Consider the following 24,288-nt stretch of genomic DNA (forward strand, 5'->3'; position numbering starts at 1 on the left):
TTCAGCACATGGTCGCCTACAGGCTTCTTCCGGCACCGAAAGTTTCTCCCATCGCTCTTTGGCAAGCATTCTTCAGTTAAATGGAACGGCAGGAGCCAACATTTTACTCGTATTCTTCTTTATTTCCATCGAATGTAACGGATTTATTCCCTGAGCAATCATGTATGCCGTACAACCTAACGTCAGTGGCGGGCCAGTCCGATCGCTTGAAGCGCACAAGTCAGTCGGAAGAGTCCATTTATTCTGGACATTTTGTTGCACCCAAGTGGAATCCCAGTTCTTCTAGTGGACAGTCGCTAACTGTCTGCCCGGGGTGCTTCACTCAGGTATGTGATGATTCGAACTGGTGCTCTGCTTGTGGCGAATTGTTGATTGGATCCAGTTTATGCTCCTCAGACCTGGAGAGTTGGAGTCATCAAGGGCTCGCATTCCGATCATTGCATCCTGCACTCAATGAACCGGTTAAGTATCCCAGTGAATGGCATGCTGGTGCCTCAACCCAGTCTCATGACTGTGTGCCTTCGTATCCTGTCGCGGAAAACCATGTACCTCTAGCAGACTGCTCTAGTTACACATTTGCGGCCGTGTCATCGATTCCTTTGTCTCAGTCGTTCACTGCAGCATCGTTTGTTACGGCACCATCCTTTGCAGCCTCTTTCACAAGTGTGTCGTGTCCGACTACTGAGTTTGACCCATCAGTTGCTCAGCCGTCTAGCCACTCCTTTCATATCGCAGAAACCAGTGCGCCTATTTGTCACTCGCAGATGGAGTCACTGCAGTCGACGTTGAATGAACTCCATCTAGGCCATGGACGTTACATAAGAACCGGTGCTCAGGAATATGGCATTCCTTGTCCGGGGAATTATTCTCCTATGGCTTCCACTCTGGCGTCTTTTCCGAACTCGGTTGCAGAGAGGGGAGCGCCGTCAATGGTTGCGAGTGCTTCAGTCCAATATGACCCGAGTCAGCTGTTGCAGAGTGTAAACCAACGTGTGCGTCAACGCTGCATATCTGGTCCAGTAGATGTATCTATGGTAACCACCCGAAATGGAGTTCCGGGAGATTTGCAATTCGACTTTGTTCCTGTGGTGTATCCGATCCGTGCTTGGCGCCCGGTCTCTATTTCTTCCAACGGTTCACAAGTCACGCCGAATTTCCCCACACAGGCGCAACTGTCTTGGGGTATGTCGCAGTCTGCGAACCTTTGCGTGCCCCGAAAAACGACATCTTTCCAGTCTTCTTACGGATGCCATGTTACTCTAACCGGAGCTGACATGTTTAATTGTCCTGGAGGCACCTCTGCTGAACTTGTGGATTCTCGGGAAAAATGCTGTATGAATACTCGTCCTAACAATCGACGCCGGAAAAACCCATCGGAATGCTCAAGGGCAGAACTCAAACGCGATTACGCAGGACCAAGGAGTTATGGCCGAACACGTAGCTTCAGCTCAGATGTACAACCGTGGAACGGTTCGGAAGCACGCACTGGGCCTCCCAGTCCTTCAAAGCCCGTATGTCACTGGCAAATGTCGCGCACTGCTTGGTCCGCTCATGACCCCTCTTTGGCCAAGAAAAAGTACGTAGTAAAATGTCCAATGAAATACTTTTCATATTCTTGTACTCCTTTCACATAAAGCGTTTCACGTGACCTTTTATAGTGTTGTCGTAAGCACACTAGCATCACGGTTGTCTGGCTCCGGTTGCGGGTTGAAAAAACCTTTGAATTGTCTTTGCAAATCTAATCAAGTTCTCGTATAAGGCCGACATTCGGATTCCATCATTTTATCTTCGAGCAATTATTCCATACGTGTGTTGGATTATAATCCTTTCGTGGCTGGTCTATCCCGTTTCCTTCTCGACGGGGTTCTCCGCCCGATAAGACCAATGTGGATCACGCTCTGCGCTTCCTATGAGTTTTTTGGTTGATAATTATGATCCGAAATAGCCATGAGCAATCGACTTTTTGTTTGCCGTTCCGCAGGAGAATACTAGTTATCCTCATGGTCTGAGTTCGGATACGACTTCATGATACTCCTGTCTTCGAGTTTCAGCTCATAATAGATAGTTCATTTCCCACCCTTATTATTTTTGTTTTGTTTCACCACATGTCGGATGATTCGTTCTATCAGAGCTTCCCTTGTTGAAACAACTTCCGTGTTACACGCCGTGTGCACGACATATGGATCTAACTGATTCATTCATCAGTAGGTTTGTTTCCCCTTCAGATCATCTGACTATCTACGAGCATCGTACTCCCATAGAACATGTGCAACACATAACCAGTCGTCCGTGAAACCTGAGGAACAAATGTAAGTATAGAGTTTTTCACGACACCATTGAATATATTCATAAACACAACCGTTTTATTGCTCCCCACTTATACTTCTTTTATCCGATTCCAGAACCGACAAATCAATAGAAACCGCGGTTCGGACGAACCACACACGAGCTTGTGCTCAGAGCTCAAATCGCCATCAACGCTTTCTTGAACAGAAACAACAGCGACGAAACGGTGGTGAAAGACGACGCAATCGCGGCACCCGGGTGGGTAGTTTTGGGGACACTCAAACTGTGGGTTACCGCCCATCCCAACCACAGCTAAATGCGGTCCCTAAGAAGGCTGTAAAGTCACGTCGGCTCAAGCAAGACATCAATTGTCATTCGAAACCAGAACGGCTGGCTACAACCGGACAGAACTCTGACGCAGTTTCAGAGGAACATGTTCAAGTGCCGGTGGGTTCACTGTGATTTCAGTATTTTGATGCTTATCAACACGCCACACCAATTGTTACCCTAACAAAGGTTCAATCCGTATTTTCAGGTGTTTTACCGTGTTACTCACAATCAAACGTCTTTAACCACACTTTCGCACACTTTTCCAATGCATCATATTAACCTTCACTTATTTCACTATTTTAACAAGGTAATAACCCTTTTAGACCAGTCTAATTGGGCTCGTGCCTGGGACCACAACGTTTGACGGAAGCAACAAACACGTAACTTGAGTGTTATCCTCCCCACTTAATTGTCAAAAACTTTGGCATTCCGTTTGGGTGGTTGACAGTTGGTGTCCAATCGCGTCTATGCTCGTTTTCGCGTGGTTTGCAGTGAGTTGCTTCGCTGCAATGGAACCCTGTCCAGAAGACTGACTAGTTTCATTTGTCATTCCTATCATACTATTATCAATTATCATTACTATTATTATCATTGGCGAAACCGGTAGGAGGTTCCTGAATGCCACACTATTCTGGATTGTTGAGTGACTGTTGACACTAGACCTCGTTAAATCTAGATCTTTGTCTGAAGAAATTTTTTGCAGATATATTAATAATCCTGCGGTGGAACATGATTTTAGTTTTATAGGTCATTGGTGGCATGCATCTCATTGCGTATTACGTCATTCCGTCGCTCCAGTATGAGAACAAAGAAAACAAACATATCACCTCGTCACCAACAGTATTTCAACCTGACTACTGCAATGTCATACGTAAATAATAATAATAGTAATAATCGTTCAGCTGTAACATCCTTCCGGTGCCTAGCTGCCATGCCAACCGGAGGAGGCACGAGGGCTGGGATACTGCCAGGTCGTTTAGGCCTAAACAGGGGAAGTCGAGTTGCAGAGGTCGGGCTCGAACCACGGACCTTCCGGTCAGTAAATTCGCGCTCTAACCACTTGGGCCATCTCTTGCTATGTAATTTCCAGGTAAAGTAATACGGTCGTCTCACTAACTTCCATGAGGAAGAAATACAAAGAAACACAATCAACTGAACAGTCGGTATCTCGTGAACACCAAAAACCAGTTTGACGCTTGCGTTTCACTGGATGTATGAAAAACGTCCTTTTAATTAAGACAGTGGAGTTGCTTCCATGACTTGGCGCCTATGATCTATACACCTGAAATCGTGTTTAGTTGTTAGGGGACCGCTTCGAGGGTGGATGGGCTGCGTAACCTTCAATTAAGTTGGCGGAAAATGAATTTTCTATTCAACGTCTGTGATACGTTTGTTTTTAAGGAATACTTAGCCATTAGAACTCAAGTTTACTGGTTTTAGAATGGTCGATACAAACTTAACACTGCACCTAGCTCCTGTAACACACTTCCAGGTTATCCAAACTGTCACTAAAGTTGAATAAACTTTTTGCTCACCTACTGATTGGTAAAAACTTGGATATTCAGTTGATATTTCAGTAGAACTCTCATCTGATGCTTTTGAACCGAGTGTACAACTCTATGACCGCCCTTACATTTAGCAAGACTTTTATCTAAGTTCTGGAGTAGGCAGTACCGCGCATGCAGTCGACGTCAGGTGGTGTGATACGAGATGACGGGAGTCTTTTTTCCTGAAAGTACTCACTGTGAGGCTGTTTAGTGGCAAGGATAGTTGCTGGGTCCAGATGTTTGATTGGTTAGTGAAAATCACTTCGGAAAGGCAACCTTAGTGAGATCTATTGACGTCTTTCCCCAACGTGCAATATCCTCTGAAAAGCAATGAAACAAATAACCTCGAACAATATTGCCTATTCGGGTGGACTATTGTAGTGCAATTGATTTTAATCAGGATGACAGTGACCCCTACTGCCTTTAATTACTTTGTCCACATAGCCGTTATGGGATGTGTTTTATCAAGAAACGTGCTGTGGATGGTTCTCCGGTCATAACTTCGCTTCGTGATAACCTTCGTCCGTCGGTTCAGTTCCAATACTTAAGACTCTGTTCGTGAAATGACCACAACTTACCCCGTTTAAGAGTCCTGGAAAATTTACCTGTGTCTTGTATCTCATACACTAATGTTCTACCGCATTGGTCCTTGCTGTGTGCCAGGCTGAGGTAACGATTGTGAATGCTCTTCTACGTGCCGAAATCCTTTTTTATCCCCTGGACTTAATTTGTAACACTGTTGGTAAAGAATCATTCTGTTGGAGACTGTGGCATCGCAATCATCTTCTAGGTGAGCTCTGAACTGAACACCGCTCGTGGCTGGACGGTTGTGTTCAAACTACAAGCCTGGAGGTCGCAATTTTGAGACTCCCTGGAGTTTCGTGCGGTCCGCGCTGCTGGTGATTCCCAATAAGAGCGAAGCAGCTATGCGGTGGTTGTCGGCTATTCGGCATAGATTGACTTCACTTACAGGACGAAAGCTCAATTGATTTCACATGCGGTTATAATCACTAACATCGCGCAGCCTGTGTTCACGATATATATGTGGGTTTATTGACCACTCAAGCTACTTTTAAGGTAGAGGCCTCCCATCCGTAGGTTGGCGGATCGGGCCTGCCGCCGGCTGCTCTTGCGTATGCTCGGACAATCTGACAATGTATCAGTCGTGGTGTATCTTTCTGACTTGCACTGCCACGACTGAGTGATTTGATTTGCAGTGTTTCCTGGAGTGTGGCGCTTGGTGACACTAGGTGATATTGTCACTCTTCGAATGGCAAGTTTCAGGTCATCAAGGTACCAAGTCTCTTCATCGTGCGTCCATGGCTTGAATCCATAGTCACGGATTCCTTAGCCTCGTGGTTGCTAGGTTCCGTGCTAACCCGGTTCGTTTAATTGATCGAAACGTCTAGTCTTGAATGCACATAGACTCCTCAACTTAACGTCTGCATTCCTCGGACCATGGCGTTGAAAAACCCTTAGTCAATATTCCACATAAGTTGTCCACAACCTTACCTCGCTTTCATGGATGAACGCGCAACGGCTATTCCGTACCACATGCTAGACCAGGATTATATCGTCTGAATTCGAATTCATTCGTGCCTCGAGTTAGTCTGCTTGCACAATTTCTGTCATATGTTTTGTCGGTTGTTTGCTGTCGCCTCAGCAACACCAGAGACGCAACAGTGGTTGATGCGCATTGGTATGCCCCACAGCAGAGAGGTGAAAAGTAAAGAAAGAGACTACTTACTAGTCACAAAGGGCAACAATACAATATTCTTGTGTTTGCATTTGGAACATACACATTCAAATATCCTGACACAGGCAACTTTCCCATGCAAGCTATCCGACAGGACAAGGTTACTTGTACGAGGTAGTGTAGTAACCAGAGTTTCAGGGATAAATTCTGTCACATTTAAGATGTATGAGAACTCATCTACTCTTTCTCTAACATGGCCGATTTCGAGATAGCTCAGTGGTTGGGGCACGAATTTACTGACCAGAAGGATAGCGGTTCGAGCATCTCGAATGCTCCTGTCTGTCGCACTTCCTTCAGGTGTCATGGTAGCCATGCACCAAAAGGGTGTTACAGCAATGCCCAAATTCAAGGCTATTCATCCCTTCACATTAAAGCCACCTCTCCAACACTGCTGAGGCAGCGTTCTGTTAGAGATGAGCTATCCCATCGCCGTTACGCGGAATGATTTTTTTGTTCTTAAATGTCCATAGTTCGATTAAGGTGCGCTTAGTTCTCGAATGTCCCTGTACTGTTCTCATTTGCCGATCTGGTGCACTCAGCAAAAGTCCTTGATCTATATTTAAAGCAAACCAGCGGCTATTCTGCCACTCCTAGTTACTGACGTTGATTGTGTTGGGCTCCCAGAATCAAGGGAAAAGTTGACTTGCAACTACCTGGTTAGCTCTGTGACAAGAGCGTCAGGTGGAATATGGTTGAGAAATGTAGCGGCCCCCTACCACTCCTCCAAAGCTAACTGCCTCCGAGACCACATTGCGTTGCCTGCTGATGAGGTCGCATGCTTGTGGGACTTAGAAAAATCCTTCTCTAGTCGTCCTTTTGTGACGCCTGGAAATACATGAGTTTCCATCAAACAGCTTTCGACCGTAATTGTTTCAGAAGGTCGTGTGTTGCGGAATGTCGGCCAACCAGTCTGAAAGAAGTACCTCGATGTTTTCAATTCTCACGCAATTGAACTCCGCGAACCTTAGAAGGAACACTGCGAACTCCTATGGAATTTGGGGGTGTGTGATATCTATCGGTTTGCTACTTCCTGTACTTCAATGATCCCCCCAAGAGATTTTACGGCGAGGTCGTTCTGTAAACACTACTTTCTGTTAAACAGCATTAGCCTCTGAAACTGGGCAAAAAAAGTTACCCCGGCGGTTTCATTCTTCGGGGTGCGATTGAATGAATTTCTCTCGGTACAAAAGTGGATGGTTCCGATTCGTCGTATTCTCTCCTTGGAAAAGGCCAAGAACGTCCTAGCTAAAACCGAATAGTGTTATTTGAGCTACATATCGCCCCTGTTCCGAGCGATTGTCGGCAATAGGTTCACCGGGGACTGGCCATGACACAGCAACGTGAAATGTAAGCGGCTATCTTCGAACTGAATGCTATCGAATCTTCGCGCCCTGTCCGGGGCCTGCGTGATCGTGCTTGTGGTTGGGCTGAAATCCTACAGGACATGGTACGCAACCTATCCTCAGGGTATGCGTGCTGTCGTTTCCTAGCTAAAGTTCGCCTGTCGTTGCGCGCTGCGCTTAGGTTGAGTTTCGCTGAAAACACTGCATTGATCTCGTTGACGCCTCCTTATTTCGACGTGATGTTCAGATATGTTTCTTTCAATGTAGTCCAAGGGTGTAGGCATTCTATCCTTGGTCGTTTTCTTTAAGGAGATTAGGCTTCTCCCTAATAAGTTTTTGCCTTTCTATCAATTGGAAAAGGTTTGGAACCGATTGAGAAGTCATCGTTTCAGAAGAGCTTGATAAACAATTGGTAGTTTTTATTTGGGCAACGTTTCGCTTTTGACACAAGCTTCATCGGGCCAAGTGAACAGGTCACCAAATTGGCCAGGTTATAACCACTCAGTAAGTCCTCTTCACACTAGATCAGCGTTGAGTGTCAATTAACAGCTCTCCTCGGCTAGCGTGGGTGCCAAAATCTTGAATCGATGGGTTGGAGGAGTTCCAAATTAGTTCTGATCGCTTTTCGTTCCTTAATCTTCCACTTCAGGGTGCTTCAGTTTATGATTCACCTCGGTTGCCACTGGTAGATTTTCCCTGCTCTTTTTGGGGTCGTGAGTGCCCCCACAATGTAGTTTGAGGGGGTTGAGGTCAAGTGGAATTCAGATGATGAACGCGCTTCCTTCTGATGACCGCACACCAACACGTGTCAGCTCGACTGATCCAGGACTGTTCTCCACACGCTTGCCAGTTCCACACCTCTTCTGTTAACACTGCTTGGCGATTTCTACCGCTTCGGCGATCAGTCTCTGTGAGGTGGACCGTAGTCCTCGCCTCAAAACCTCAACATTTTCTCAATCTATTTTGTGTCCCGTGTCCAGTGCGTGTTCCACAATCGCCGAGTCAGTAACGCTTGATATTCATCTGCGTTTCTCGGCGGACTGTTTGTTTTTCTACTATGCTCTCCGACTCTGATGTGTAGTTCCCTGGCCGTCTGTCCTATATAGATCTTGGTACAGTCATTACACTTAATTTTGTAGACACAGTCCCTGGTTCTGTTTGCCGGGAGGTGATCCTTCAATTGCACCAGTGCAGAGCGCAGCGTTTCCCCTCTGGAAGGCTACTCTTATGTTAGCCGTGTTTAGAATTCCTCGAATGATATCCGATGTCCCTGGTTTACATGGAATAACAGCGTTCCCGATCCATTTCCTGTTGGGTTTTGCTACTGATATCAAAACCCTTCGCAATTGACGCCCAATCAAGCTGGCTGAATATCCACTACCCCGAAGTTTGTTCTTTATTTCAATTTGCGCCGCTGTCCGATGAGCCTCCTCTGTGCACAGGGCCCTTACACGCCTAAACATTGATGAGGCAATACTGGCGAACACCGACTTCGGATGGGCAGATGAGTAGTTTAAAACTGCCCCCGTTGTCGGTTGGCTTCTCGTACACCGTGGTCTTTAGTTTTCTCCAGACCTTATGTGTCATATTCTATCTCCATACCTTGTGCCTTTCTCTTCCCCCCTCCTCACCCTTTACTACGACTTTCTTCTCTCGTGATTGTATGGCAGTTTAGCGCCACTGTGTATTACTGCTGTACTGATTCTAATAATGAGGATGGCATATTGGACTATCTTGGGGATTAACCGATAATTCATCCCTGCAGAGTTATCTCAGTGGGAAACACTATGCATTCAAAACACCCATAGCCATTCGACCTGTCAGTCTATTTTATTCTCTCAGCTTCATTTCTATTTTTGTTTATATGGGTTTCTTCGATAGACCGATTCAAACCAAACTGACCCTGCGACTGAACATTCGCCAGAAAAACCAAATTGGATGTTGTTACCAAACGAGCTGTGGATCGCCATTATCCATCATTTGCCTTTTCCGGATCGTGCTCGCCTTGCGCTGGTGTGTCGTCGACTGTCCAATCTGGTGTTCGATCCGTCTCTGTGGAGGGTGATACAGTTGCATCGGCACCAACATTTGACAAATACTGCACTTGCTTCGATCGGACGGCTCCGTCCTCGTGAATTGCGATTGACTTATTGTCACGGAGACACAATAGCTGCTGATGGTTCGTGTTTTCTTGAAATGGATTTTTCGATGAATTTTGCATGTTACTCGTTTTATACTATATTACAATCGCGTTACTCTCCGTGGAGAGCGTCAAAAGTGCGGAGCCCGTTGTTCTTTCCCATATCCTCAGTTTATCTGTATGACATGTTATATGGATAAAAGGACATCTATTGCTAAGCTATCCCGTCGGTAATGCTTCGTGTAAATTAGCACACGTTTTGTTTCATCAGAACTGTGCAAACAAGTCTAAGAATAGGCGACTCATCAGCACCTTGGTGACCGGATTATTTTTCTCACAGTTACTACAACATACAGTTTTTTCTTGTTTTTCGTTCCTCTGGCAACCACCAACAACAACCTCAGTGTGGTTGAGATCTTTTCGCCTGAAAAATCCCGCCATTAATAGATGTTCATGCCCACTTGGTAGTCCTGACAACACGGTCCGCATGATATCGTTCAAAGTTTGATTAACGTGGCTTCCAATCCATAAACTTTAGTTATGACTCTTAATTGGGTCCATAAGTGGATATACTTGACAGATGAACAGTGATCATCATCATCATTGTCAGCTGTAATAACCGCGTACTCGTCGTACAGTGGTTGTGGCTGTCGCAGTTTCGTTCACCGATGATTCGGGCGGGATGGGGGTAGGTAGCTACGCATTGGAGGCGGGAGCTGATAAATTAGTGCATAAATCCAGCAATGTCAATGGGCTGTTGGAAAAGGAGCTATGCATTGAAGGCAATAGCTTGGATGCACGAGCGCCATTGAGGGCGCGACTGGGCCATGTCTGATAATGTCCCTAGCCATTGATGTGGCCCGTCTCGGGGTCCCCATCCAGGAAGACGGCAGTGACCAGCGCAGCTGAGTTTGCTGGTAATGGCTTTCATACTTCGCTGCCAAGTCATTGTTTGATCGCCTCTGGCTCTCTTCCACCCTTCACATGGTTGGGCGAAAAGAGCCCTTCGAGGAAGTCGGTCGACTGGCATACGCAGCAAGTGGCCAAGCCAGCGTAACTGATGCAGTGTGATCAGTTCATCTATCGAGGGTGAGTTATTTCTTCCGAATACCATTCGACGTACTTCAGAATTGCTGATCCGGTGTTCCCACCAGATTCGGGCAATGCTCCGAAGTGATGAGTGATCATTCAAGGAACAGTATCGGTAAAGGTATAAATGGTAGGGACGAATAGGAGTGAGGTTTCTCCACCTCGCCGTGTGACTCAATGACCTAAGGAATATAGTGCGGATTTCATGGACGCGTCAGGCATCCACCAATTTAGTGATCTGACCTGCCTGGTTATATTGGGCTTACCTAATCTGGGGATGCCTGAACTATGACAGTCTGACTCCTTATGCTAGCGTGCGCATCAGACACTCTTCGAGAGGAGGCTAGACTTATTTTTTCTAGCTGATTGGGCCATTGGCGTGTGCTGACTTTGAATCAGAACCTCCCTAGACTGTCCCTTTTCAACAGCATTCGCTTCTTCAATATATGGATGCTGGTTGCTTGAGGGGATCATGTTGATGCAAGCCACCACCGGATTGTCATCTCTTGTGGTGCAGAGGCCCACTGTTCTTGTCGACTTTTCTGATAAAGTTGGAACCCGAGAAAAGAGAGCCCATGTCAACGTATTATCTCTGCAGATGCATTTTTACGGTACTTTCTAGCTGAAGACCAAAGATTGCGGTAAAGAGCGAGATCGATAAAAGTTTCTCTTGGGTCTACAATGACGTTTATTTGTTCCACATGAAGTCACTGTCGGTGACCATATGCTTTATTCGTGTTACAGACCCATCCTGCTATTTTTGTTTATACATAGGTAGAGGTATCCGATTTTTTTCAGTGAACTGGATCAATAGGCTTTGCGTTGTGATTCAGTAAGGTCATATTCTGACAACGATCACACAATGCCAGCATGCAGAGTGTGACGGATCTACTTAACCTGAACTTTTACTTGTTTAAGTCGGTTACCAAACCAGGGTGCGTGTCGCCTGTTCCATTTGGAACTGCTGAAAAACCAGACTTATCGTCCGCTTTTGGTGTCACTTGGTTTTGATTGTCGGAGTTTCAACAAGGGATAAGATAACCAACGCAGTACAGCCAAGTTAGCGAGTTCAGTACCGCTAGTAATGTAACTCAGTTCACTAGATTCTGTCTTGAGTGCCAGCAGCATAAAGTGCTTGTCTCCACTCAGCAAAAAGACTCGTCGGGGTGACTTGATTTGTTGGTCGAGTTTAAGTCGTTCAGTGATCCTGCCGGCTATATTAAAGCTGGAACTCCGTTTCACAAGGTTCACTCATGTTAAGAACGCTCAAGATGAACTGCTAAAGAGGACTGTCTCTCCCACGAGTAGTCGCATCATGGGAACTTCTGGAGATCAATTTGAACTCTTCTCTGTGATAAGAATGTAAAGGCAATGATGTTTTTCCCCAGACTACCATCTGATGTGCACTTATGGAAACAACTGTGCTGCCTTCTCCAGAAGAAAAGCGAATTAGAAAGGTCCAAACGGTTAACTGCAACCTTCGGCGAATACTGGTTCTCACCTAAAATTCCAAACACATCTGCTGTGCGCAGTAACCCCAGGAACCAGACTTCTATACGTTGCTTCTTGTGTCCTCCGACACAACCTTACGCCCAAAGCTAGATGGGTCAGTCCATTGGGTTAAGGAATTCAGGAAGGGTGCTTCAAAAAAAACTCGGACACCTACTGTCTTTGAAACTGTGGTCAGGGTTCCGCAACAAAACCCAGCAGTATCACAGACTTTTCAATCACCCTTGGTCTGAACATCCGGGAACTATCATTTGCCCTCATTGCTCAGTTGAGCTCTCCCATCTTCACAAGTTTAATTGACATTTATTCGCATACTCGAGAAGAATAGATGGTTTTGTTTGAACCCCGTTGCGCCTGATAGGACATGAAATATAATGGAGAACGCTTTATTGCCCATTGGAGGCTATTCATCAACGATATCCTTCCAGACTTTTGGGTGTTTTATCAACTAAGCGATTAGCTTCCGTTAGCCACCACGCCTGTGTTAACATGCGTTGGATATAAGCATGCGAGATTCGCGAACTTGTGTGCCTCATAAATTCTCAGAAACGCCACTTCAACTTCTTCCAACTGGAAGCAATAGCTTCAAGTATTCCAGTCGTTCCCTACCGTTTACAGCTTTCAAGAGGCGGCAAATATGTATAAAAAAAATTCCACTGTATGAGTTTGCTTGGGGTTTTTAATGGGTTTACTAGATCTCTATCCTCACTCCACATGTGCTTCTCAAGCCACTGGTTCTTATCTCGGGAAGCACATCTCGTCAAAGTCATGGCCCATTCGGACTGCTTTGAACACAATACCAAACCATCCGTCCGATAAGTTCAGCCCCCGTACTTAAAATAATATGGAACTATCAGAAGAGAGCTACTCACAAGGTCGCTGAAAACTCTTCGACAGCCCACGACCGGTTTCACCCTTCTTGGGGCTCATCAGGTAGGCGCAGTCCCCGAGTTCCCATCAATCTTATGTTCCACTTGAACCCAAATTGGACTGTTTCCTAGAAATACTCTCATTTGCAAATCACGATATTCGGTATTCGAACTAACAACAGATTTTACAACTATTTACTCGAATCATCTGTACCTTCGCTCGAGAAAGGTTGATTTCACAGTGAAACCCAGAGAGGACGAATTCTCTAACAAGTCTGAGTTGCAGTCCAATGCGCACGGTGTATCTCAATTGCGTTGGTGGAGAATGACGAGAAAAACACTGGCTTAGGGGTGTTAAACAACCCGATCTGAGACAAACTGCATCGTAAGTTCGCGGTGTGTTTTCAACATAATAAACGATGCCGCCGATTCCAAGAAGCCAAATTTGTTCTACCACGTGATTACGAGGCGAATCAAATGAAGAATGCAAATGGGTGAAAATCGTTTGTCACATGAAGATGTATTGTCTCCTATGGAATGATGTTTTTGGTTCACATGATTACGGTTCCTGACCTTCGCCCGGTTAGAACAATGTCTCCAACTAGTATATTTTCGATAGTAATGATCCAGAATGTATCCCTCGGTTCCAATTTCTTCCTTCAAAGTGGATGAAAGAGACACACAAGGGTCCATTATGAGTACAGTTCATTTTTACTACAAATCTTCCGCAAAGACGTTATGGGAAAGCGAACAGAAAGACCATTTCCCGAAAATTCCCGCATACCAAACAACTTGGCGTTTTACAGACATTGCGGTTGTCTGTCGTGCATATTAGTGCATACGCAGTTTGCTGTTTATCGGACCTCTCTTGTTCGCAATCGTTTACAAACGGCTGAATTGTGGAGTAGAGAAAGTGTAAAACATACACGGAGAGATAGAGATTTGCAGAAATGTTTGCAAGCTCACAAGTCCTCAGAGAACCCAAATGTTGCCGAAGATTTCACTCATCTCAATCAGACGAATACAATCTGACACGATCGTGGCCCCAGGTGCAATGGTTATCCCAAACTTGTGCTCAGTCCACCGAACCCTTCTGTGTAAATTAATGTAAGCTTAGATTCAAAGTTCAAGCTGTCTCACCTACCTACTGGCAACCACCTACAAATGACTAGTCGGCGCTCTGCACAGTCATGTCCCAGTGAACCTGGTTGTTGCCAAACTATAACTGTTGTTGTTGTTGGTGGTGGTGTTGGAGTTTTATGTTTTGGGACAACAAATCCATCAGTATCGTAGATTGTTAGCTTCTTCGTGGACCGTATGAGAGTGTCCATCATTTCCTAACGCATCTATCCATCTATCGCATCTCCCGTTTCCACAAGCAGTGTCGTTCAATAGTAGCTGATTCAAATTTTCCAGTAGTTAGGTTGTTACGAACAAGCGTTGTTTCCGTTTTTGAGATCACGATCATCTACAAATCGAATTTGCCTGCATGTGCAACGTTGTATTGATTCATTCTCCTATACTCGTGCACTTTTCACCCACGCCAGGTTTACGCCAGTTGTTCCAGGCCTGCGGTCCGAGTTTACGCAAATTGTCTTTCATCGGTTGTACCAAAGGTCTTTTCGATTATGACCTGCCTCTACTCTTGGCCGCCAAACACTGTCCCAATATGAGTCACATCAACGCTAGTTACACCCAAGCGGTTCGCGATCAGACTGTGATCGCTCTGGCCAAATCGGCTCTACATTTAGTCAGTGTGAAGTTGAACGGAGCTCAACAGATTAGCAACTCGGCGATCCAGCAGTTGGTTCACTACCACAAGGATACGCTGGTAGGTGTTTTGTACTCTCTTTATGCATGTATGCCCACGTCTCCCACTAGTGTTGATCTCCAACCTCACCTTGCTGAGGATAACAATTCAATCCAAGATGGATATCGATAGTGGCAAGAACTTATGATATGCTGTAACTTTTGATAGTCGACTTTCGTGGTATATCTAAATTCCGAAGCCAAACGTGTGTCAAATAGAGTTTAGTCATCAAATGACGAAAGTGAGGTACAACTGAAGTATAACTTGACTTAAAAGATTATCTACCTGTATTCCATCTTCACTCCTTTGATCACCGATTCCTTCGTGCCCTAAATGGGTTCTCTGGCTGCAGCAATAAATTGATGCGTGAATGAGTATTCTATGGCGAATCGGTATTGCCGGAGTAGCAGAGAAGGCTGATGTGTTGGGGACATATACTACTAACTGTAAACCATGTACCACTGTAAGCCGTATTCCAAAGTACGAAAGTTCTAGCTGCTACAGTCCCGTACACCAACGGTACAAAGACTAGGGGAATTAGTTTTGAACCGACAGAAAAGCAATGTTTTCCGTCCCGGTGGTAGTTCATGACGTGGCGACGCGAAACAAAGATGGGTAGTGTTAAACTAGGTACTGCATGATCTCACTCCTTCCTGGTTAGAGTCCGCGTGATTCCCATTCGAGTGTATCTGGAAACCATACAAGGCATCTCGCGTAAACGATCCTGGCGAAGAGTGTTTTTCGACTTTCTAACTGGTCTGGCTAGCTGCTGTCCTCGTACGTTGGGTTCGTGTTACGATGCTATATCAATCTTATTGATGACGTCTCACTCAGACATCACGCTTAGGTGTTTTTTTGCTGCTCGAAGGTGTAGGCACCCCTCTCTTTGTCGTTTTCCCTATGGATAAAAGGATCCATAAACTAAGTCCCCGGCTTTCTCACTGCTTTTCATCCCTTGCAATAGTAGGTGGTAGGTAAATTTCACTTTTGTCGCGGGATTATTTCTGCCGATGATGGATACGAAGACGAAACCATCGGTGCAGTGGTTCAAGCCACAAAAATTTGCATCGAGCCCTCGAAAGGTGGGACTTTGTTGCATTTTGCCTTCAGTTATGAGTTGCCTGACCTTTCTCTTCTGGGAACGAAATGATGGAGCCTGGAGGTGGAAGGTGACCTCTGCAGAAGAACAGATCTTATAGAAGCATGATCTGTTGTGGACTCCTTGGCGAGTGGGGGGTTGTATATTGCTGCCATTCACCCCTCGCCTTGCACATGTTTTCCATACTTCAGTCATCTACCGCAAACATCTGTCTACATTCAACGAATACTAGCTAGCTGAATCCGTGTTTGGGTCTCTCATATGCAAGGACGAGTTGTCTTAATAAATGATGCGTACTCAATTCTTTGGGTTACATCTTTGTTTCCGTCGACGACTTCAAGTGGTTGTTCCTTTGACACATTTATATCTTTCCAATGATGTCGACTTTCTGATCAAGCCGGCAATCCATTCCTGGGCGACAGTGACACCGCTACTGACGATAACGACGTCTCGTGTACAAAATCCCCTATGCGGGTCATTTTACCGACATTATGAACGGTTGTTTAACATCATATCTACACTCTAGATATCAGAGCATATTTTATCGCTGTGTATCCAAGATCTCCACTTACCGTACGCCATATGTGTGAATAAGCATGTTCCGTTACCAGGGCGTGACCTTGGGTCCTAGGCATCAAATCTAAAGATTGAAACTGAAGCCCTTCGTCTTTCAGACCTTTTTAATCAATGTGAAGTTAATGAAAGAAACGTCTCACCCCCAAACATCTGCTAGTTGGATGAAGTAAAACGTTAGACCTAAATCCATGGCAGGTTCATTTTCGAGTATCTCCATCTTTCATCTCAGTCCCTCGGGGACCGAAACCCAGCGATTTTCGCCGCAGCGATCAGCAATGCATTACACTAATGCACTGAATAAAGCACTACCATTCGCACTGCTCATTCAGTCGCGACTTGTTCTTCGGTTTAACAAAAGGCATCCACAGGCACATCCAATGCATCGTTATTTTTTGTATCTTCGATTCGTTTTTCACCGTCTGGTCCAGCTTTGTTCACGGCGTAGATCGATCAGTTTGAAGAATCTAATGCACCAATCGTCTCTCTCCCACAAATTTCATACATGGAGTATATTGCCGTTGGGATACCCACTGCCGATCTGAGATCACACTCTTGCACCACCACATGCGTCTGTCTAATGAAACTATGGATCCAGGAGCCCCGCCTGGTTAAATTTCATTCAAAGTCCGGTTTAGGGCGACCAACTGTGTACCATAGCCTTCATTTGCCACGTACAACCTCCCTCGCAAGTGCCTACCAGTTGTGGTATTAGGGCTATACCAGGTTCCGCATTTTCCGTTCATGAACACCTAGCTGAAGATCAATACATTCCCTCACGTTTTATAGCAACGGCTCGAACTTTTCGGGTGCTTCCGACTCAATTCCGACATATTTGCGATACTGGGACGCTGTCAACAACTTCGGGCGCTGGCGTTTGGTCACTTGCATCATCTGTCATCTGATGGTTTGCTGGAATTGGTAGGAAAAGTAAGTTTGAGGTCACCACCGTTTGGTTGCTTTTTGATGTATTCGTTGACCCTAATTTCAGGTTACAGTCTGATGGTCTCATCCAGATGTTAGCAATTTATCGCAATAGTACAGCTATTCTATACAACCTCCTGCTTTAGAAGCGATGCGAAAAATGAACGTACTTCTTAAGCGTTCTAACTCAACTTACGTGAGATCGAACTTCATCTTTGTTTCTTCTTACCAAGTTTGGCTTAGAAGCAATGGTAACGTGCACTTTCATTAACTGTTGGTGAACTCGACAACAGCGCGTTGGTTCACTCTTCTGGTTCGGTCGTAGGTTATCCGCTTTTCACTCGGGATAAAAGTTAGGCGAGCTGTGTTGGTATGTTACTCCTCGCATCCGCCATCTGCTGTCTAGCTAAATGTAAATATCTCAGATGTTGAGGTGCAGGCTGTTGACACGGGGATCCTTGCGGTACTATTCCACTCATTGCACTCCTATGGCTTCGATCTAGATTCAGGCAACCTGTCAGCAGCTTGGCTCTTGCGCTTTCTAACGTAATGGAGAAAGAAGCGAACGAAACCTTGTGAAAGCGAGTAAACAAGGCCTGTTTTTCATAATGGGTAGTCCCTCTATTTGAGGAGGTGACTCCGGGGGTGATGACACGAACTCCTCACTGAAAGATCAGGTATAGTCTCTCTCTAGGTTTACTCCTGTTGGCGATATGGCGGTCGAGTTGCTTACCCTATCGGCGACTAGACACGCTGCTGGCAAGGAAACCAATTATTGAAGAAACTAATAGCTGCATGGATTTCGGCTGATATTAAAGGAGCTTGAAATCATCCTGATGCTCTCGAAAGTCCTGTCGGCTTAATCATGCAGCTCTTGCTTGATAGTTACCTCCCTTTGGATTTTATTTTAAAACATGATCGCTCCGTGGCGCTGCCTTCTCTTCAGCACTGTCCGCAGTGTCGTATGCACATAGCGAACGCCGAATCATTTGTCAGCAACTTCGCTTCCCAAAAAAAGAGAACGTCACGACCTTCTCGGGACAGGGGTGGTAATAAATCTTTGTCGGTGCAGAATTCCCTTGTTGTCTATTGATAACAAAGAACACCCTTTCGGTGTCTAGCTGCCATGCCACCGTAAGAAAGCATGAAAATTGAGATACTACTAGATTGTCCGAGCCTAGGCAGGAGCAGTTGACATACCGAGGTTGGGTTCGAACCACGGACTTTGCAATCACTAAGTTCTCGCCATAATCGCTGAGCTATCCCTTGTTGTCTCTTGTTGGATTACTGTATTACAGGTGATTCTCTTGATACTAATGAGTGCTAGAGAGAATATGCACTCTCTTTCAGCCTCTAATTGAAACACTTGCTTCATAAACTATAATGGTTGGTCGTTGGATTTTGTGATCTGTCGGTAGGGAGTTTATGCGCTGCTAAACCAACATAGACTAACAATTGCAAAATGGAAAGGATCACCAAAGGAAGGGGAAGGAATTCATCGTTTTCTAGCTTCAGACTCAGCTTCATTATCGTGAATTCTCATTGTATGTATGACGCGCTCAAGTATATGGTATCGTGCACTCATCGGTCGAACTCTGTTGTGTTAAGTTACTTAGGGCCTGTTGATGTCACATAATAGTGTAGCCATATATTTTACCTCTGTTTCTCACCTGGGAAGATTCCTTGCTAGACAGCGTGCACCTGTGCCACAGATTTGAAGGCACCAACCAATGGAATATAGTCTGTTAGTCCCATTCATCACACAGTTCCCGCAGTCGGTTAATCTTGTGCCAAGAGCAAGGAGACAACACATTGCGAGTCGGTCCGTTCGCGGCTGCGAAACCCCATTCGACCTATGGTAGAGTCCAAAGTAGCGCTGAATACATGATGGAGCTTCACTTCACTCTATAACGCAATCAGCTGGTAAGCCAATTATGTAAGTGCAACGCAACGACCGTGAGGCTAAAAACGTATGCATCTGTCCACCTAAATCTATGCTTGTTTGTGTGGATCGAGCAAACGTCCCTGGCATCACGTGACAATTCGCCCCTGGATCGAATGACCTAGAACAGAGCTATAAGTGTTTGCGTTATACGTTTCTTCAGTCATTTCCGGACCACCGTGCCGTCTTTTGGATCTCTTGGATAGGTTTGTTGATTTAGAGTGCTGGGTCACAACTGACAGCCCAACTGTCGGAAAGCTTTGCAATTTTGTGTACAAACACCGGACGTATAATTTCGTGTCTCTGTTGCAGACCAATTACAAAACAGCTCGGTGTTCTTATTTACTGGAGTCGCCCTTACTTGCTTGTCTATCGGCCTGACGCAGTCCAACCATGGGTCGCACTGTAACCAATTTTATTCAACAGTCATTTCAACTTACTCGGGTATCTTACAGAGATCCCACTATGGTCGCTCTGGTAATTTTTTCTACACTGCTTTTGTTGAGTTGTCTGGATGGACTCCATAATGTTGTTCTTTGCATTTCGGAAAGGCCAAAATCTCTCCTTTGGGTGACTCATGAATGAGTCATTGATTTTCTGACCGCTCACTTTTTCGTGACCGGGCCATAGTGGCTAATAATCTGGCTTTGAACAAATCCTATCCACAGTTTGTCAAATCTACCGGTATGGTCATTTTCGGACCCACTGTGATGTTGCGTGCTTTTGTGGTTTAGCCAGGTGAATGCTATTCGTTCGGACTTCACGCCAGCAATGGGCTGGTGGAAGATACACTGAACGATTGATTTGTGTTAGCAATTAGTTCCATGTTTGTTCTCTCAACGTACTGGTACTAGACAAGAACCGGTACTATCTCATTAAGTTTAGCCCTCCTGCTCTACTCAAGCAGGTTATCCAAGCCATCGATGAGACTTCGCTGCCCAAGTCTAATGCAGATTCAAGTGACAAAGTTTTCAGCCCTTGTTTTTAATTAATTACTCTTTTTGAGTACTTTAGATGTATATGTTACTCTTCATCAAAACCCAACGTTCTTCCCCCAGTTGCCCCTGTTGTCTTCGTTGGATTTGCGTGGAACACAAACTTTGTCCAGTGATCTCAATCTCAGCCGATTGGCGGATAAGTGTCCACACCTGGAAGAAGTTGTACTGGCCAACATGCATTCGCTGAAACATGAGGCAGGAATAGCTCAAATGCTACGCCGCCTCCCACGACTCCGCGTGCTCGATTTATGTGGTTTAGGCGCCGTCGGTGACCTGACCATGGAAGCGCTGGCTAGTGGGTGCCCGCAACTGGAAGAGCTAGATGTCAGTTGTACATCCGTCACCCAAAAAGGGTATGTTGCCTATAATATTCCATGGGTGAGGCATTACTTGCTATGGTACCATGAAGACAGATCCGGATATTTGGTCAAAGTGATCGGGTGATCCGTAAGAAGGGCCTAGAAGCTAGATTGCTGCTTGTTGAATGGTAGGCATGGAAAACAGTTACGCTTGACGCAGGTCCGCCACCTATAGATAACCATTATGCTTTCTTGTGTACATGGATTCCAGCAAACGGATGTGAATTAGGTCCAACATCCCACTCATTAGAATATCTCCCAGACTGATCTACGTTTCGTTGGAGTTGGACACTTTCTTACTAATCCTCGGAGCTTGGGATAGCGAAACGAGTTTAACTGCAGGGTTCCTGATGAGATCCATTTGACTATCGGGTCAATTGGTTAATCTCTTACCTCCCACAGGTCACGTGGTAGTGGTTCATCGAGTTAGCTCCGTTGCTACGGGGTCCACAGTTTTGAACGTGGCGTGAGGGCCTAGGTTATAAGTGAATGACGCTTCACTGTCTAACGCTAACCATGCACACCGTTTAAGAAACAATTTGCGGTCGGGTTTCAGTTTCATAAGTTAAACGAACCCCGACCAATATCCAAACCAGGGCCGAACGTACTGGAAAAATGTTCTATCAACTTGTCGACAAGCCTGGCGTCGTCTTGTGATTGCACAATGCATTCCCGTGTTGCCCTTTCACACACACAGTCACACGCAGTGAGGTAACTACCGGTCGTTTCTGTTAACGTCTCATTTTTATCATGTTACTAGTTGATCCCGGAGTACTAGGTGTTTGCGAATTGATGAAGTTCAACAATGGGTTTGAATGGAAAAATGAAACAATTTCCTTTTTACGTCATTAGGTCTGGGTCGACCTGTGTGGAGATTATCGGGATGGGGACCAACAACCAACCTGAATGTTTGATTATGACATCCTTTGCAATTCGGCACTGATGTGCATGTATTCCCTACCCTCCTAGTGATTCTACACATACTCCTTCATCGAAATAGATTTGTCGCTCCTCAATCAATGGCATCTGTTGCTAGCTTGCTTTTCGGATATTCTATGCATACTTTTACGGCTCGCCTCTGATTGGTACATATTCTTTCCTCTACAGGCTATCTCATCTCACGCTGGCACCGGCCAAGAGCTTGCGTTGCCTGCGAATCAGCCACTGTCGTGAGATCACTAGGGACGTCCTTGAAAAGCTCGTTAAAGCATGTACAAAGTAAGTTTGTCTAATTTCCACAGAAGAGCCTAAGTACATTGCTCCGTCTTTCTGACAGCGAATGTGCTCCCTCTCGATTTTGTTTGCCCTTTTTTGAGGTCGTGGTGAAGTGTTGTGCACACAAAATGCACAAAAAACGAACGTCCGTTTCAAGTTTATCTTTGTTGTCCTGTAATCTCCTACCTGTGGTGATGCTTCGCACATATCATCACAGTTCCACTACTGCCATTGCAACTTTCGGTCAGAGATCACCAATCCATACACGCGATCTCTCGCTTTGCTTTTTGGTTTTAATTCTCAGTGGCCTATTGGTTTTGGCGAACTCCTGCCTAGGCTTCAGTAACCTGACTAAAGAAGGTTTGTATCTGGACAGTTTGAGTATTGTCTGTTTAGTATAGGCGGCGGAAACTGCATCAGGTGTGCCAAAATCGGCAGAAACCCTGCTTCTCTACTCGCTCCCACAGTGATTTCACCAAATCCGCTTACCGTTTGCCTCGTCTAGCTTCCACGCATCAGACACACCTGTTCTCTGCCCTGCCTCCACTGTTTTTTGTACATTGTTTGCATGCGCCGTTATTTTTCACCTGAATTACTAATCTATTATTCTTTCTCCCAGGCTCACCATACTGTACGCGTATGGCTTCAAGTCTATATCCGACTGGAGTTTCCTACAAGCTGTCCGTCCTGCCCTCCTAGTGGAAAGTGACGTGTGACAAGAGAGATTGGTGTTTGACTTACTCCCGCCTGCTCTAGGAGAAAGCAACCAGTCGATTTTCTCAATGGTTGCCACGATCGTCATGAGTTCCATCTCTCTCTCTCTCCCACCAATCACAGATAAACAGAGGCAATCCTTGTCGTGCCTCTGAGCCCGTTGTGCTGTTCGTTTTTCTGGCGTGCATCCGGTGATTGTACTGGCTCGCTCTCATGCAGCATAGACGCACATCACGCAGATGACCAGATTCCTTCATTTCATTCCAATACTGTCTCCAGTCTGATTACCACCAAGATCTTGTTTTTATCACCGAACATTAGACATACAGTCAGATCATCCCTTCTCGCTGTATCTCCGTTGTTTGGCCTCATGGCCCCTTCTCCATCATATTCTGTTCTCACCCCGGTTAATCAGATAAAAATACCGCTGAGCACTCACATGTCGGTTATAGGTGCTAGTATCCTAGTCCATCATCTCACGTACTCAACCAGTGCTCGGGCGTGTGCAATCTCAGCTGCAGCTTGGGTGTTTTTTTTTTAATCTTTGTTCTTCAACAGACCCCTCACCTGTGCGATACCTTTTCTCGCCCTGCCTCCACTGTTTTTGTACATTGTTTGCATGCGCCGTTGTTTTTCACCTGAATTACTAATCTATTATTCTTTCTCCCAGGCTCACCATACTGTACGCGTATGGCTTCAAGTCTATATCCGACTGGAGTTTCCTACAAGCTGTCCGTCCTGCCCTCCTAGTGGAAAGTGACGTGTGACAAGAGAGATTGGTGTTTGACTTACTCCCGCCTGCTCTAGGAGAAAGCAACCAGTCGATTTTCTCAATGGTTGCCACGATCGTCATGAGTTCCATCTCTCTCTCTCTCACCAATCACAGACAAACAGAGGCAACCCTTGTCGTGCCTCTGAGCCCGTTGTGCTGTTCGTTTTTCTGGCGTGCATCCGGTGATTGTACTGGCTCGCTCTCATGCAGCATAGACGCACATCACGCAGATGACCAGATTCCTTCATTTCATTCCAATACTGTCTCCAGTCTGATTACCACCAAGATCTTGTTTTTATCACCGAACATTAGACATACAGTCAGATCATCCCTTCTCGCTGTATCTCCGTTGTTTGGCCTCATGGCCCCTTCTCCATCATATTCTGTTCTCACCCCGGTTAATCAGATAAAAATACCGCTGAGCACTCACATGTCGGTTATAGGTGCTAGTATCCTAGTCCATCATCTCACGTACTCAACCAGTGCTCGGGCGTGTGCAATCTCAGCTGCAGCTTGGGTGTTTTTTTTAATCTTTGTTCTTCAACAGACCCCTCACCTGTGCGATCCTATTGTGACTAGTCGTGTTCATCACTGATTCGCGATTCGACGGCTACTCATCGTTCAGTATAGTCTCTCAACTGGATTCCAGCTTTTTTCAATATCTCCCGTCTATCATCCCACTTTGTTAGGTATGCCATGTCCTCGGTTTTGTATTTTTATGTTCTTTTATCTGTTATATATGCTGCGTGAAGTCCTGGTCACGTGATCCCCGTCGGTCTTTGCCACCGGAGGCTACGCATATCGACTAAACTCTGTCCGAGTATTCCTTCATCTTCTTTGTAACGAACTCCGACACACACGCACCGTGTACACATTTCGAAACGTACAAGTGACAGGCGCTCAATAACCATTCCATTCTTGATGACCTGCACGATTAGTTATCGCTTTCTCTCTTGCTTGGCATGTGTTCTACTGGAAACACCTGTTTTGTGGGGAATAGAATTATAATCGAT

General features: G+C 45.5%; 1 protein-coding gene across 1 annotated transcript; it reads left to right on the top strand.

The window, feature by feature from the left end:
• Window positions 1–5: 5 nt before the first annotated feature.
• T265_05946 (hypothetical protein) lies at window positions 6–24,288 on the top strand (the record flags this gene model as incomplete). The annotated part of the gene is made up of 9 exons (XM_009171093.1): window positions 6–1,576; window positions 2,226–2,309; window positions 2,403–2,733; window positions 9,144–9,441; window positions 14,417–14,700; window positions 17,141–17,281; window positions 20,276–20,568; window positions 21,682–21,792; window positions 23,174–24,288. The coding sequence occupies 9 exons, from the start codon at window positions 81–83 to the stop codon at window positions 23,268–23,270; spliced, it is 3,135 nt and encodes a 1,044-aa protein (XP_009169357.1).

The sequence above is a fragment of the Opisthorchis viverrini genome (assembly GCF_000715545.1).
Source record: "Opisthorchis viverrini unplaced genomic scaffold opera_v5_118, whole genome shotgun sequence".
In the NCBI taxonomy this organism is placed as follows: Eukaryota; Metazoa; Platyhelminthes; class Trematoda; order Opisthorchiida; family Opisthorchiidae; genus Opisthorchis; species Opisthorchis viverrini.